This window comes from Carcharhinus amblyrhynchos, unplaced genomic scaffold (assembly GCF_965287045.1).
Source record: "Carcharhinus amblyrhynchos unplaced genomic scaffold, sCarAmb.v2.hapA scaffold_38, whole genome shotgun sequence".
Classification (NCBI taxonomy): Eukaryota; Metazoa; Chordata; class Chondrichthyes; order Carcharhiniformes; family Carcharhinidae; genus Carcharhinus; species Carcharhinus amblyrhynchos.
In genome coordinates, this window is record NW_027649779.1 from 2,087,936 (window position 1) to 2,105,764 (window position 17,829).

Consider the following 17,829-nt stretch of genomic DNA (forward strand, 5'->3'; position numbering starts at 1 on the left):
TGTACAAGTTTGAGTCGACACATTCGTGTGTGTGTGTGTGTGTGTGTGTGTGTGTGTGTACGGCTACACCTGTATTTCTAATTGTGATAGTTTTGTGTAGTATTGCCAGTGTGTATATGTTTTAACTGTTGCTTCAAGTTTTACCGGCAATTGTTAACTGAACGTGATCCAAACAATCCGAATAATGGAGCACACTTTCAGGCTTTGCTGTTTAAATGTCTTTTATGTGAGTGGCACGGTGATATCAGGAGAGTGAATGAAATAATTCATTGATGCATCTCAGAGTCATCAGGGACAGAGCAGTGAAAACTGGGGAGGATTCTATTACTTGTTTAAATTTGTATTATGGGAAATCAATGCCAGCACATGATTAACAGGAACAAGAGTGTTGAAACATTTTTGAATTATGTTGCATAAATATATATGCATATATTAGTTTATGTGTATTATATACTTCTGTGATACTTTGATAATGAGAATGCTACTTCAAAATCTGGAGCAAAAAAAAGGAAGCTAATTTATACTGATGACAACTGACTCCTGATTAGAGAGCCGCTCCCTTCCAAACACGCTACTTAGGGAGAGGGAGGGCAGTGAGCTCATAGTTTCCCTCTCTCTACCCTGTGATGCAATGTCCCTGATGGTTCTAACCACTGAGGGGGTGGAGATGCAGTGGACTAAATAATGACATTCCTCCTCTTTTCATTGAGGAAGTTGTGGTATATGGGTTAGGTACACATCCTCCCCTCTCTTTGTTGGGTGAGTAGGAATCCATGATGTTAACAATTTCACTCTCCCTCAATCTGATGGGGGATTATTTCTCAATGTTTATGTGTGACCCTTACTTCTGTTCAGTGGGTGTGATGCAGCAGCTTAAAGCTGACATGAAAGAGTAAAGGCATGGACAATGAGAGAAGCAGGAACACCGAGATCTAAATATTGAGAATGTTTGACGCAAATGTTGAAATTGTCGGATTTTTCCTCAGGCAGGAAAGTCGGTGAAGACGTTTTGGAGAATATTGTCATAAATGTGCTCTACTCTGTCTCTAAGAAAGGGTGGATCTGAGCAGGGCGCATTGGTTCAACAAGACTTGGGTCTGAGGCCTGAAAATATCTGACTCAAACCAAAAATATCTATTGGACGTAAAACGGGAAAAAAAGCAATCAATAAAGCAATTGGGTATTTCATTTATCGTTAGAGGAAAATGATTTTATTCTTTTTATTGTAGTTTTTAATGTAACCGAGTGATTCTCATTGACATGAATTAACAGTGTCCATCAGTGCAAGGGAAATGTTCACAAAACTGGGTTTACCGCTGGATTTGTCAACTGTTCTGTTGATGATCTTCAAGGGGATGGCTTCATGTCCCACCACACAGGAGTAAGAAGCGCCGCTGGACCATTCCTCTGCTGCAATGGATAACAGGCTGTACATGAAGAAGGAGCTATTGCCGTTCTCCGCCACCACCTCGGTGTTCCTGTAGTTCCCGGGATTCACCGGCTTGTCGTTGACGGTCCACTTGACGAAGATCTCTCGGGGGGAGAAACCTCTCACTAAGCAGCTGAGGGAGATGAAACTCTGAGCGGAGACGTCTTCTGCCGAGGGCAGGAGGACAGAGACGACCGGTTCCCGCGGATTTGGATCTGCAGAAAACGTACAATCAATGTCAATAAACTGGAGAATTCTGGAGACAATGAAACCGCTGGTGAGATATCAGGAAAGTGTGCTTCGATTTTGATTTTAAATGTTTCCATTTTTGACTTCCAGCTTGGAGGAGAGGTGAACACAATTGTTTTCTCAAATAACTCAGGGGGGCGGACGGGAAAGTTTCTGAAAGTTTACAGCACAGAATCAGGCCATTCGGCCCAACTGATCTATTTTTCTTTTCTGGTTTTTATTTTTGATGCTCCACATCAGGCTCCTCCCTTCTTTTTTGATCTAAACCCAATAACATCGCCTTCAGTTCACTTTTCACTCATCAACACATCAAACTCCCCATAAACATATCAATCGGCCCAGAGTCATTCAGTTCAGGGGAGACCATTAATACGCTGAGTATTAAATATTGACTTGTACAATTCCACTGGAGATAGACACAGTAATGCATTTATATGGAAGCATAGAAACACAGAACAGTACAGCACAGTAGAGGCCCTTCGACCCACAAATGTTGTGCCGAACCTCGTCCAAACTCAAGATCAAGCTATTCCACTCCCTATCATTCTGGAGTGTTCCATATGCTGATCCAATAACCGCTTGAAATTTCCTGAAGTGTCTGACTCCACTACCACAGCAGGCAGCGTATCCCACAACCCAACCACTCTCTGATTGAATAACCTACCTCAGGCATCCCTCCTATATCTCCCACCATCAACCTCAACGTTATGCCCCCTAGTAACAGCTACATCCACCCGATGAAATAGTCTCTGCACGTCCACTCTATCTATCCCCCTCATCATCTTATAAACCTCTATTAAGTCGCCTCTCATCCCCCTCCACTCTAAAGAGAAAAGCCCCAGCTCCCTCAACCTTTCCTCATACGACCTACCCTCCAAACCAGGCAGCATCCTGGTAAATCTCCTCTGCACTCTCTCGAATCCTTCCACACCCTTCTTATAGTGAGGTGACCAGAACTGAACACAATGTTCCAAATGTGGTCTCACCAAGGTCCGATATAGTTGCAGATAACTACACGGCTTTTAAACTCAAACTCCCTGTCAATAAACCCTGACACACTGTAAGCCTTCACTGTTCTGTCCATTTGAGAGGCAACTTTCAGAGATCTGTGGATATGAACCTCAAAATTTCTCTGTTCCTCCACATTGCTCAGAACCCTGTCGTTGACCCCACATTTATTGCTTCAATCTCTCAGCTCACCTGTTTCCTTGTGGATAGATGTTCTTAGAGGAGTCGGCAGATCCTGATGGCTCACCACGCACTCAAACACAGCCGCACTCAGCCAGGCTTGTGTCGAGATGTTTAGTTTGCTGATCACACTGTCAGGATCCGCTCCGGGCTTTTCAGCAATCTCTGATTTCAAATACTTCCTGTCTCGGATCCAGGACACGTTAACTCCATCAGGAGCATGAGAAATGATGCAGGTTAAGGTCGCGGTCGCCTCCAGTAAGACCTGTTCTATTGGTGGTGGCTGTATCTTCACTGTGGTATCAAGGCACTGGAGAGGACCTGTGAATGAGAAATGGAAATCAACCCTAGTTCCCCTTCAGAAGCAGGACAGCAGTCTTCAGCCTGAAGGAGATGAATTCACCTCCAATACATCAATCTCTAACTGCTGCCTTTCAACATCAATGGGCGATGAAAAACCAGCTTGTTCTATGAACTTATTCCCTTTATTAAAGTATTAGAGCAGCGGTACCATTTTCATAAATCAACATTGCAGGATTCCCAAACAATACACCATCATGAACTCAGGGAAACAAGTACTGGGCGTTAGTTTATAAATAGGGTGGGTGCACTTTCTGAAATTTTACCCCTGTGCTGTGACCTGTGAAATAGTCCGATCCCCACTGTCTCTCTGAATCTTACCAGCTGTCTCAGGGAAAAAAAAAGTTGACATCAAGGCCATCTCTCTCACTATATTACTTCAAAATGGAAGGGAGCACTCCTTTAAGGGGAGGCAGAGGCATATGGTGTTGTCAATGGGCTTGTAACCTAGGGCAAGGTTCTGGAGACACAGATTCGAATCCCATCATTGCAAATATTAAATCTGAATTCTATAAAAATGTATAATTAAAAGTTGAAATGATTGTTATGAAGCCATTGCTGTAAAACCACTTCCAGTTCACAAATCTTTTTTAACAAGTAAATCCGCTGTCTTTATCTGGCCTGGTATGCATGTGACTCCAGATTCACAGCAACGTGGTTGACATTGAAGTGCCCCTGGGTTTGGGAAATAAATGCGCCTCTCATGAAGGGATAACAAACAATTGCTTTTGTGATGAAATTCTGAAGGAGGCCTTGCCCTAATGCAGCAAATTACATGACAATAACTTAGAAGTTATTCTATGCGTTGTACCAACATTAATAGATCTGTAATTCCGGTTAACATCGGAATGATATATTTTATCCTCTGTTTGAGTCTCTTACCCTGAGATGAGCTGATGTTCAGGCTCTGAGTGTTTCCTTGGTGAGTGACCTGGCAGGTATAGACCGCTTTGCTGAACCATTCCCCAGCGGAGACTGTCAGCCGGCTGCTGGCCGAGAAGTTCCCGTTCACTTGACAGGCGGGAGAGGTGACAATTCCTGAATCCACGGGTTCCCCATTCTTCAGCCACTTCACCGTCAGTGACCCTGGCTGGAAATCGATGATTGAACAGACGATGGTTGCAAATTTGCTGCTTGTGATTTCTTCACTGGAACTCACGGTGAGGATTACGGTTGGGGGGATTTCACCTTCAACAAACACATGTTTAGACACCACTTGAAAATTCAATTGACAACAATTAAAATTAGTTCTTTTTTTTTAGCACCAGAGCTGCCGATTTGAGAATTGTGTCCATGGTTTTGTTGAACTGGCAGGGAAATGGCAAATAGAATTCAACTGTCAGAAGTGTCACGCAATGCATTTGCGGAGGGCAAACAGAGCAAGGGAATAGTCAATAAAACAGAAGGTTGAGAGAGATTGAGGAAATGCAAGACCTTGTACTGAATGTCCACTTTTTTTTTAGATGGTAGGGCAACTGGGCAAGCTGATCAAGAAAGCATTTTGGATTAATTCCCCCAATGTGTGAGGTATTGAAAACAAAATCAGTGATGTAATGATGGGGCTTTGTAACACACTAGTTAGGCCACGTTTGGAGTTTGCTGCATAGTCCTGGCCTTCACGTTGCAGGAATGACGTAATGACTCTGGAGAGAGATGAGGTTTACAGGAATGTTTCCATGGCCTGATCATTGCAGCCATGAGGCGAGATTGAATAGGCAGGAGTTGTTTTCCTTAGAAAAAAAGGAGGAGGCTGAGGTGTGACGTAATTGTGGTTCACAAAATTATACGGGACGTAGGTAGAAATAATTCATTCCCCAGGTGGAGGGCTCAATTACCAGGGGGCATGATCATTTAAAATGTGTCTGTATCTGTATCTCAAGTGCTTTAACCGACAAGGCTACGAAGCAAGGACTAGAAAGTGGGCTGAAAATGAATGGTTAGTTTCTTTGTTGTCACTTTTGGACAGCACAGACATGATGGTCTAAATGGTCTCCTTCTGCACCGTAACATTTCGATGGTTCTCTCGTTCTGAGTAACTTATCAGTCAGTAGATATTTACCTGGATTTTGCACAATTTACATTTTTCAAATTGCTACAAATCAGTTATGACTAAGGCCTTATACAGTTCATTCACAGCGCCCCTCTCTTACCCAGGTTTCACAACACTTACATGGCATTTCAACGATCTTGACTGAGTCACTGTGTCGAACCTCACAGTCAATTCTGGGGCATTCTCCCGCTGAGTCGGTGATGGTTAACTGGCTGCTCAGTGTGTAGGTCCCCTTCGTGTTTCTCACTGACGGGTATGTTTTAAACCCACTGGTGATCTCCTGCCCATGTTTCTTCCAGGTCAGTTTGGCGACATCTGGAAGGTAATCCATGGCCAAACAGCCGTAGGTGACGGAGCCATCGGAGTTGTGTTGCTGACAGGAGGAGACCAGGCCGTAGAGAGTGGGCGGAGACGGTGTCGCTGGGAAAGAATAGCCGATTGAACAAGTTAGACTCTCATTTGCGTTTATTAAGTCATCAAACATGTTGTTACAAATATGTTTCTATATTAGATATAGCTCTCGGTGTTGTATGGGTTCCAGGTATGATCAGGATATTGATGAGGGATATGGGCAATAGGTATGATCAGGATATTGATGAGATCTGACCAAAGTGAATGGTGGAGTAGGCTCAGAGGGCTAAATGACCACTCCTGCTTCTATTTTTGTGCTTCTAACCCGAACATTGATTAGAATTATGAACTTATCCTAATATTTCCAGATTTAATCCTATATCTACCTTTCAGATTGTGTTATTTCTATCAATTGGGAAAAGTCATCTCTGAAGAAACTCACATCCCTGTCTCCACCTCTAGCAAATTAAGAAGAAAAATACATTCATAGAGTGTCAAAATGGCATATCATTCATTGGATTAACAGAGAAGAGCAAAGATTGTCTCAATTGTTGCAGCAACTATTTATTTCTCAAACAACAACACTTTGTGATGAAGAAGTTGTCTCTTCATTCATATCATGCACTCACCTGATGAGGGAGTTCCAATAGCTTGTGATTCCAAATAAACCTGTTGGACTTTAACCTGGTGCAGTGAGATCCTTACTGTGCCCACAACAACCTCACTCCGGCATCTCCACACTAGTTTTGGAAATTGCCTGTGTTCAAACTGATTGATGCTCCTTCCTCTCTCCAACTCACTGCCTCTCACTCCACAAATCGGAGATTAGTGACTTTGCTTCAAAAATACCTCCGGAATGAATACTTACTGAATGATCAGGAAACTCTAAATGTGATTATAAATTCAAATAAATGCAACATTAACTAATTGAAGGATCATACATTAATGGTAAGAGTTGGCCATTCGGGCCCTGAAGTCTCCACCATCATTCACTGAGATTACAGATGAGCTGATTGTGGTGCTAGCTCTATTCTCAACCTCCTCACTCCGCCCGTCCATCATCCGCTCTCTGCCCATTTTCCCCAGCTCCTTGCCCTTTTCACTGGCTCTCTGACTTTCATGGTGGCTCGTTTTCTCATTTATCCGGCTCTCTGTATTTCCACCTGACTCTCTACACTTCCCTCCAGCTCTGTGCCCTCTCGCCCGGCTCTCTGCTCTTTCTCGCAGTCCCCTACACTTTCCCTCAGCTCTCTGCCCTCTGTCTCTGCTCCCTAACCTCTTTCTCCTTTCCCCCGGCTCTCTGACCTTTCCCACTGACTCTCCTGCCCTTTCCCCTGGGCTCTCTGCCCTTTCCCTCGGCTCTCTGGCCTTTCTCCGACCTCCCTGCCCCTTTTCGTGCCTCCCTGCCCTTTTTCATCCCTCCCTGCCCTTTTTCCTGGTTCTCTCCCCTTTCCGTGGTCTTTCTTCCCTTTTCCCCATCTCTCTGTCCTTCCTTTCGGCTCTCTCCCCTTTCACTGGTCTCTCTGCCCTCTCCCCCTGCTCCCTGTCCTTTCTCCTCTCTCTCTACCCTTTCCCCTGGCTTTCCGCCCTGTTCCCCGGCTGTGTGCCCTTTCCCCGTCCTCTCTGCCCTTCCCCCAGCTCTCTGCTGTTTCCCCTGGCTCTCTGCCATTTCCCACGCCTCCTGTTCTCCCCTGACTCTTTGCCATTGTCCCTGGCCCCGAGCCCCCAGCGATTCCCTCCAGCTTCCTGCAGCTCCCATCTTTGAACACCAAACGGCCGCTTGAGATCTTTCTTCTCTCCCATTGCAGACCTTCCCCACACAGATTTAGTGAGTGTGAGTGAGAGAGTGTGAGTGTGAGTGATTAGATGAGTGAGAGTGGATGAGTGATGGTGTACGTGTGACGGAAGGTGAGTGAGTGAAGTTCTTTGAGTGATGTTGAGTGATTTAGGGTGAGTAATTGTGGGTGAGGGTGAGAGAGCGTGAGTAAATGAGGGTGTGTGAGAGAGGGTAGGGAGTGAAGGTGGCTGAATGTGAGTGAAGGTGACTAGATGATTGAAGGTAAGCAAGATTGAAAGAATGAGGGAGAGTGAGTGAGGATGTGTGAAGGTTAGTGGAGGTGGGTGAGTGGAAGTGAGTGAGATTGAGTTAATGAGGGTGAGGGAGTGAATGTAACTGAGTAAGTGAGGGGTGAGAGTGAGTGAGTCAAGGTGGTGTGTGAGAGTGTTTGAGGGAGAATGAATGTGGATGGGTGGGAGAGTGAGGGTGAGTGAGTGAAGGTGTTTGATGAGGGTGAGTGATTGAGGATTTGTGAGTTAGGGTAGTGAAGTTGAGTGATGATGAGTATGTGAGGGTTTGTGAGTGAATGTATGTGCGTGAGTTTGAGTGAGTTTGAATGGGTGACCGGGCGTAATTCAGAGCGAGACAGAGAGAGGGTCATTGAGCTTGAGTCTGTGGGGGTGGGTAGGTGAGTGAGTGAGTGTGAGTGAGTGAGACTGGATGAGTGAGGGTGGGTAAGTGAAGTGAGTGAGTGAGTGATAGTGAATGGGGTGAGTGAGTGAGGGTGAGTGAGACTGGGTGAGTGAGGGTGGATTAGTGGGATCAGTGAATGAAGGTGAGTATGAATGTTGATGACTGACTGAGGGTCGAAGTCAGTGAGCGAGGTTTAGTGAGTGAGGTTGAGTGAGTGATGGTGTATGAGTGTGTGTGGCTGAGTGACCGTGAATTAATGAAGGCGCGTGAGGGTGAGTGCGTGAGGGTGAGTGAATGTGGGTGCGTGACTGAGGGTGAGAGGGTGAGTGAATGTGAGTGAGTCAGTGAGGGTGTGAGAATGAGAGAGTTAGGATGTGTGATTGAGGGTGAACGAGTGAGGTTGAATGAGTGTTTGTGGGTGAGTGAGTGAAGATAGATGAGAGTGAGTGAGCGAAGATGAGTGAGTGATTGTGAGTGAGTCAGGGTGTGAGGATGAGTGAGTCAGGGCGTGTGTTTGAGTGAATGTGCGAAGTTGAATGAGGGTGTGTGAGTGCTTGTGGGTGAGTGAGTGAGAATGGATGAGAGTGAATGAGCGAATATGAGTGAGTGATTGTGAGTGAGTGTGTGAGGGTGACTGACTCAGGTTGAATCAGGATCAGTGAGTTTCTGAGGGCGAGTGCGTGAGGGCGAGTGCGTGAGGGCGAGTGCGTGAGGGCGAGTGCGTGAGGGTGAGTGTGTGACGGTGAGTGAGTGAGGGTGAGTGCGTGTGAGGGTGAGGGTGTGTGAGGGTGAGGGTGTGTGAGAGTAAGTGTGTGAGGGTGAATGTGTATGAGGGTGAGTGTGTGGGAGGGTGGATGAGTGAGTGAGGGTGAGTGTGTGAGGACGAGTGAGTAAGCGTGAATGAGAATGAGTGAGTGAGGGTGAGTGATTGTGGTTGAGTGAGTGAGGGTGAGTGAATGAGGGTGAGTGAGTGAGAGTGTGCCAACGAGAGAAGGTAGGTAAGATAAGGTGAGTGAGTGAAGTTATTTGATTGAGGCTGAGAGATTGAGGGTGAGTGAGTCAGTGTGGGTGAGGGTGAGAGAGTCAGTGAGCCACCTCCTCCTCTCCCTCTCCATCGATCTTTTCCCGATTCTCTCCATTGATCAGCTTTCAGTAACAGGGCTGTGTAAAGTCAGGAATCAGTGTAGATCACCGGGCAGCTGCTTTAATGTCGGGGCCTTTCTTTCAGAAACACGGATCAGTGAACAAATAGACAGACTGAGGGAGCTGGAAGGGAAGCTTCCAGCAAAACTAGGGTCACACAGGAATCAAACACCAAGTTGACACCAGTATTGGGGAGCCAGGCGGACTTAGTCTCAGCCAGATCCCTTCTTATTGATTGTGTCTTTGTGTCCGGTGTAAGACATGGAAATCCCTACTTCTGACCTCATGTTGGATGGAATGTGTCATTGATGAAGCAATAGAAGATTGTTGGACCCAGAACAGTCCCCTGCCGAACTCCTGCAGTGATTTCTCAACTTAGATGTTTGACCTTCAACAACCATTACCACCTTGCTTTGTGCTAAATATGACTCCAAACAGAGAAGAATTTCCCTCTGTAACTGATTCACTTGCGTTTTACTCGGGCTGCTCGATACCACCCACATTCAAGTGTTACAGGGGAGGGGAAGGGGGCGGCGGGGAGTAACGTGGATGGGCGCTGTGGCACAGTGATTAGCGCCGCCGCCTCACAGTTCAATTCCCGATATGGGTCATTGTGTGTGGAGTTAGCAAGTTCCCCCCGTGTCTGCTTGGGTTTCATTGGGTGCTCCTGTTTCCTCCCACAGACCAAAGATGTGCGGGATCAGTGGATTGGCGTGCTAAATTGTCCCTTAGTTTCAGGGGGACTAGTTAGGGTAAATACATGTGGTTATGGGGATAGGGCATTGGTGGGACTGCTGCTAGTGCAGACTCGATGGGCTGAATGGCCTCCTTCTCTACTGTAGGATCCCATGATTCTGTTCTTTGGTATCAATGACAGTCTCTCTTACGTATGTGAGATGGAAAGTGTGTGAGATTGTGCTTGGGTCTGTGTGCCAGGGAGGGAGGGTGACTGTGTGTGTGTGTGTGTGTGTGTGTGTGTGTGTGTGTGTGTGTGTGTGTGTGTGTGTGTGTGTGTGTGTGTGTGTGTGTGGAGGGGAGGGTAGAGTTTGTGTGAGCGAGAAAAAAGTGTAAAAAATAGAAAAGATGTATGAGTGAAATAATTATTGAGAGAACATGTGTCTGTGACAGGTGGAGTGTTTAAGAGAGATACATTGTGTATACATGTGTGTTTGTGTGTAAGAGATGGAGAGACTGTGTGCGTGTGAGAGAGGTGATGTTTGTGAGAAAGAACGATTGAGAGAGTGAGTGTATGTATTTATTTGTAAGTGAAAGAGAGTATGTAGAACATGAGAGAAAGAGAATGTGTTTGAGAGATGTCATATGAGAGAGCAAGTAAGTGTGTGTATATATGTGCGCATGTGTGAGGGAATATGAGAGTGTGTATGTGTGTATTTATGTGTGTGAGAGTGTGTGATGTGTGTAGGACTCTATCTGGCTGATTCAGTCTGGAAAAGCACAATCACTCCACACATGCTCACCCACTCACACAGTAAGTGGGAGTGACAAGTGAGCACAATACGGACTGTGGACCAATGGCTGGAAAAAACATTTAAATCTTTCACAAGTCATTCACAATTAAATAATTTCCTCTTTCCTCAATGAGTGAAACTTGCAAAATTTCACGAAATTTGAGACAATCCAGGCTAAATTCACCCACAAATTTACCCGTCCCCTCGTTCTCCCTATTCACTCTCTCTATCACTAACAAGCAGTGTCAGCACTGTGTGTATTATATACAACATACACTGCATGAACTCACAAACGCTCCATAGATTACACTGTCCAAACCCGCTGCATTTCCATCCTAACAGGACAAAGGCAGCAGACACAATGAACGCTATCACCTGCAAGCTCCCCTCCAAAATACACACCATCCCGACTTGAAACAATATCTGAATTCATTCATAGTCGTTGGGTCAAAATTCTGGAACTTTCTGCCCAAACAGCAGGGTGGATGCCTGCAGCATATGGACTGCAGTTATTCAAGGATGTTTCATCTCAACACTTTCTCAAGGAACGATTAGGGGAGATTAAAAATTCTGGCCGAGCAAATGACACTAAAATGCCTTTAGAAGATTAAAAATAAGATGCAAATGAATTTGGCCCTTCAATTGTCAGACTAAACAGTTCAGGGGCTGCTGTAGTACGGAACACAACATAATACATCTCACTTTGTATTTGTTCACCGAACATTCCCAAGGCCGGTACATCACTGCATAAAAATCACCCAATTCTCCCTCTACAGCCTGATGTTTCTGCTCTCTGATGGTCACAATATGATTCAGGGATCTCATTTCTGAGAAGCTGAGTCAAATATCAAGTCAAACTGTCACATTTCTCAGAGGTACAAGTTTCTTGAAGAAATAAATCAAATTTCAGTTCCCGAAATACTGCAGAAGGGGCCAGAAGGTTTATAACCAGTCAAACAGATTCCTGGTCCCAACACAGTGACCACGCGTACTGAAACAGAACAGACACAAACGGTGCAACAGCCGAGTTCCCAGCAGGTTTATCTGTTCAATCCGTAAACTTCATTCAAACTGTTGGATTCGCATTGATCAATGGTCAACTTACAACAACAGAAAACCAATTACCTATCTTAAATGAAAATGATATTCATTTGAAAAAGAAATCCCTTGTCTTCTAATTATTTACCTCTATTTGTATCATCTCTCGTAAACGTGTAATTTCGCTGAAAATGAGCAAAAATATCAGTTTCAGGGCAGTTCAATGTCCCTCACAGAGATGCCGTAACATTATAAGAATTAAACAAACATGGAAACATTAACGTTGAAAACCATTACAAGATTCGAACTAATTTCTTAATTAAATGTAGTCAACGCAATAATGAAGCTAAAATACTTTATCGAGCTGAGCAGAGCCGAGTAAAGAAATGTTTTGTTTCTGAATTCATTTCTGATACAATTAAATATTCTTTAAAACGGATGATATTTTGTCCACCAGTGCAATATTCAAGGTCTTTTGTTTTGAATTAATTAGCACCAATATTATATTTTGTTATTGTTAATTGGCAGTTAGTTCTCCTGTTACTGATTTGCACTCCGTAATACAATCAGTTTTCAATCATTCAAAACTTGCCTTTGCCTCGAACATTGTGAAGTAATTAGGTTCCAATAAAATCTTAAAAAATAAACTTCAAACTACTGAATGGAAATATTCAGACATCTGAAATTCATTTGCTAAAATCGAATCACGTTGTAATGTTTTTCATTTCAACTTTTACTCCCAATGCCTTATTATAACCTACAATCGTGTTAAAATGCATGCTTCTGTATTTGTATTTGCTGTAACGGCCTGGACGTTTGAGCTCAATGAAACCGCTTCTTAGATTGAATAATTTGGACAATCCATATAATTTACTTACTGAAAATATTGATTAATTTAAGAAGATCTGAATAAAACAGTGAAAAATTCAATGAGGACAATTGATTCAAATCCTCTGCAACATTGAAAAATGATGCACAAAGTAAGTCGAGACTTTTTCTTCAGTATAATATTCAATAAGAATTAAACATAATGCTCCAATAGAATCGATTATTCTATCCTGTCATTTTTTCATCTTTATTCAACATTTATTCTGTTTTCAGCAGTAATGGAGCCATGATGTTATTATTAAGCGTAGAACAAATCTTACTATTATAATATTTGTATATAAATTAATCTTTTTGAATTTCATGGACTGACTTGTCAATCTCTATCCAGTTTCTGTTGACACTTACAACAATTCAAACACCATTAACTGAACAATTGTTTAGTGTCAGCGAATTCCACCTGTCAGAAAACTGTGTTCACTCTGTCAAGTTTATTCAAAATGTGGGATTCTAAGTGGTCAATTGTCAAATTACAACAAATAATCAATAACTATTTTTAAATTAAACTGATAAAAATTTCAAAATTCCCTTCAACTTTTAACTACCTGTACCTCTCTGTCTTAAATCTAGAAAATTGGGCATAAAATATTTTTTTTTCTGAAAATGAGCACATCAAATGTAACAGATTCAGGGTAGTGTAATGTCCCTCACAGAGATATAGTGACGCAGTAAGAATTATAATTAATGTTTTATTTTAATCTGCAACTATTAGTTAACATGAATAAAATGCACTGGCGTGCATTTATTTTTGATACTTGTTTGTTTTATCCTGAAAATATTTTTTAAACGTAGTTTGTTTTTTTTGGGTTCATTTAGATGGGAAAAGTGTCACCGCTCAGGATCACGGTGCTCAAAAAATACAGAAGCAATTGAGAAACACCAAACCATTCCAAAAATTTTGAGATGACATTAGTGATTAATTACCTTGACATCCAACTACAAATGAATTGGAAGAAATGCTGCGCCTCCACAGATAGAATGTAATAATCGGACACAAAAGTACCAAATAGTCACGTTTTAATCTCTAAAATTCGTATTTAAGTGAAAGCGAACTTCATTGGGATATATCAATTAATGCAAAGTATCTTGATGAACTGAGCACTGCTGTGGAAACAGATTGTTCTCATTGAAACAGTTTCCGGAATTATCACAAAATATTTCCAGCCTAAAAACATTTCTGGTCATGTTAGTTGTGTGCAAAGCACGGCAGAACTATTAGGAGGGATTAATGAATTATGATATTAATATAAAATAATCTTTGGTGAACATGGAGTTATATTACCGATTTAAAAATATTTAATTTATATTAATTTTACGATTAAATTTGTTAATGAGAAGTCTGTAGTTGCAGCAACGACTTAATGTCCCAATGAACGTTGTATGTTATGATTTGTTTTAATTTGTAAACGTTAGTTTAACTTTTATTAAAAATGCTGTAATATGTTTATTTTTTTCCCAAAACCTGCCTGTTTTCTCCCTGCAAGGATTTTCAAACTCAAAGATTGTTTGCATTCAACCAGAAAACATGTAACTGCTCAGTGCCACCGAGTTTAAACAACGCCGAAACACCAAACCATTTCACGCATTTTAACATTCATAGCGACCGAACCACAGAACCTCCTCAACAGAAACACACCAGAACACATCGCTGAGGGAATGAATCTGTTGAATGTATCCATTCAATAAAATCAGAAATATGATTGAAAGGAAATCTCAACATCCAATCAGGCAAACCATCTCGTCAACAAATATATGAATGTCTAAACTAAACAAAAATCTGGAATAAGAGCAACAGCATAGCGAGGAGGTGAAATATATCCAACAAATTAACATTGACACTTTACCACATTCTATTCATATTGGGTCATATTTCAAAAACATTTCAAACATATTTAAACATTTAGCTGAAGCCATCAGGTAAAACATTGCATGTACCCCAAATTGGGAATGCAGTGGCAAACTGTGTTTTGGACGAGTGGCGTAAACCCTGATTTGATTTAACCAGAATTATCAGTTACGATTAAAAAAAAATGCAAATACAATAAAGCCTGCCTGATTTCTCCGTGCAGGCACAGTCAAATAGTTTAAAACCCGCAGACTTCGTATTCGATCACAAAGTGTATAACAGCTCAGTATCACGGAGTGTGAACAATGCAGAATCGCCAAACCATTTCACAAATTTCACTTCTTCAAAGTCACCCAGACAGACAATCTCCTCGCCAGAAAAATGCATCACTGAGGGACTGAACCCCGGTTCATGCAGAAGCAGCTCAATTCTACCAACAGTTTCAACAGAATCTAATTTCACATTGGCAGAAAATCTCAGTTTAAAATCCAGCCAATCCGCCCATCACCAAAGTAACTAATAATTAAACTGAACGCAACAATAACATAACAAAACCAGCATTGTGATTAAGCAGAACATGTTCATAGCATTAATGCAGACACTTTAACACATTTTGTTAAGATTAGGTTAGATTTCAAATACTTGTGGAGTAGATGGTGCAACTCACAGCCACGAGATTTCACCGAGATTAAACATTACAGAAACGCCGAACTTTTTAACGAAAAGAAGGCATTTAAAGTAACCCAGCCTCACACTGTCCTCAGCGGATAAACACCAAATCACAACAAGAGACTGAATCACTCAGTATTACCTTTTATCAATTAACAGTAGAATTCTATAACCCCCATATAAAGCAGAATCAAATGAAACATTGTAAAGATTTTCAGCACGGAATCCACCAAACCATATTTCAGGGAACAAATGAATTAATAAAATCGAGAAAAATATAAAACAAAAACTCAAATAAAACACTGACTAAATAAATGCATGTTTCTTACCTGCAGTCACCGTCACCATGGTCCCTTGTCCCCAGTAGCCCATAGCGTCACAGTGTCACATTCTCTAGGCTGGGCCATACAATAACCATCCCTACACAAAATAGACAGAAATCCACCAGTATTTAAATAAAATCACAAGCCAGAGGGAAAGTAAATCACTGCATTTTTCATGAAATTATTACTATCCTGTGGATACCGTTCGCTCAACATAAATAACCTTAATGTTTTATATTTCACAGAGGATCACATGATCAAGTTATTGAAAACACTAACTGATAATCAAATTGTTATCATAAATTTTCCATCTTAATTCTCGCTATTCGTGTAGTGCTGGGATATAAATAATACAACACTGTAAATAATGCTGGATTGTAAAACAGGGCACTGACCCAGACTCAGTCAATTAGCGCTGAGGGGTTTTTGTATTGACAGCAACTGTTGTGCCATCCAGTTATCACAGTGAGACACAGCGTGTCAAATACTGTTCCCGCCTGCTAACTGTAAAATACAGAAATTTAATTTCACTGCTCTCTCAAATATCTGATTCTGTCTTATCCAAGAGCGAATGAGTGACTTATTTCAGCTTGACCTGGTCATTATATTTAGAAAGGGCGTCGGATTGCTTTCAAACTCACCGTGTAGATTTAGCATATCGGTCAATATCGATTTCATGGAAAGAGTTTTATACCTAATCACAAACTAATATTACGTCCACACATTATTTCTCTGAAGCCTCGTTTAAATTTAGAAATCCTGCTGTGGTACTGATTGCCAATTTGAACAATCTCTTTCCATGAGGTTTTTGTATGAGGATGTCGCTGTGCTCAGCACTGTGACCCACTGTAATATCACAGTGACACACACCCGCACAAAAACTGCACTCACTCTCTGTTCAGTACTACCGCTCAATATTTACTTCAAATAGACCCGTATTACTAATGTAATTTACAATTTATGCAGCAGTTTACAAAACACAATCTAGAAACACATCCTCCAATTATCAGAAATAGTCAAATGAGCATTATATCCAGGTCCGTCATTGCTGAAGCCTGTTAATAGCAAATATAAACAGAGTGAAAAGTTCAGCCAGTTACATCTGTGGGTTTGTGCGGTTTAATGTTTATTTTTCTTTATGTTAGGTTTGTCAGAAGCGGTTTGTGATTTGGTTCTGATCACTGCCGTTAATATTATACTGAAAACAGATACTGACCTTCAGGTTATGATGGAAGTTGTTGAATTCCCTCTCGAGCTGTTCTTGTTCGGGTCCATCCCTGGTTCCTCTCGCTGTGTCCTCTTGCACAGTAATAGATGGCCGTGTCTTCGGTCTTCAGCCTCGTCATCTCCAAAGAGAAAATGTTGTTTGAAGTGTCTTTGGACGCAGTAAATCGATCCTTAATCCCTGGGGCGTAATTATTGCTCGATGAACTTTTGTACTCTAGGAGCCATTCGAGTCCCTGTCCGGGAACCTGTCGGATCCAGCGCATCCAGGTATCGCCAAGATTGAATCCGCTGGTTTTACAGGTCAGTTTCAGGGAGCTTCCGGGACGCCCGGTCTCTGCCTCTGGCTGAGTCAACACAATCTCCGACTGGACACCTGTAAAAATAGATCAAAAAACAGAGGATTAATCCTGGTGAAACGATTGCTGACTCTGGAACATTCTAGAGATAGACTAACATTGAGTCAGTAACAGTGAGAGATTTGGACAATAATGAAAAAAGAAATACTCACCAGATAAGAAAGTCAGCAACAAACTGAGAAAAATGGCCGACCTCATCTTTCTGGTGATTTGGGGCAAATGGTTGTGTCAGGAACTCAGTGAACAAACCAGCTCCCGGACTGTTGGATTCCGGTCCCAGTGAGCGGTATTTAAATACCCGGCAGAAGGGGGCGGCTTTCCAGGCGCCGCCTGTTGATTCCCTGCTGGAGGCGGCGCCTGGATCCACGTCCCACCCTCCACACCCCCAACAGAATGGACTCCAATAGGTTATTATTAAAAATGGATATTTTATCCGTATCGGGATATTTGTTTGGCTGAATCTGTTCATTGTAATGTCTCCATTATTTCTGATGGTGATGTTGCAGTTCATCATTTCGTTATCTAAAAAGAAATCTAATTCCATTGGAAGTATGACTATTTTATTACCACACCAACAACAAGAACACACATCTAAAAATGATGAAATAACACTTTCTGAAAATAAAGAGTGCGCCAGTCAATTTTGCAACAATTCCGGGTCTCTGTCATATTACAATAATAAAGCATAATTTATCAGAAGAATGTTTTTAGCGATTTCTGTAATTAAATGTGTGGAATATACAAAGTGATTCTATTTAAAGCGGGGATGGCGATCA

General features: G+C 42.2%; 1 gene segment (V, D, J or C); it reads right to left on the reverse strand.

Annotated features, from left to right (window-relative positions):
* Positions 1–1,189: 1,189 nt before the first annotated feature.
* LOC145362379 (Ig heavy chain C region-like) lies at positions 1,190–17,251 on the reverse strand. The segment is given in 7 exon segments: positions 1,190–1,644; positions 2,879–3,187; positions 4,109–4,414; positions 5,388–5,696; positions 15,477–15,521; positions 16,771–17,070; positions 17,206–17,251. Coding segments are annotated over 7 exon segments (1,707 nt in total).
* Positions 17,252–17,829: the final 578 nt, after the last annotated feature.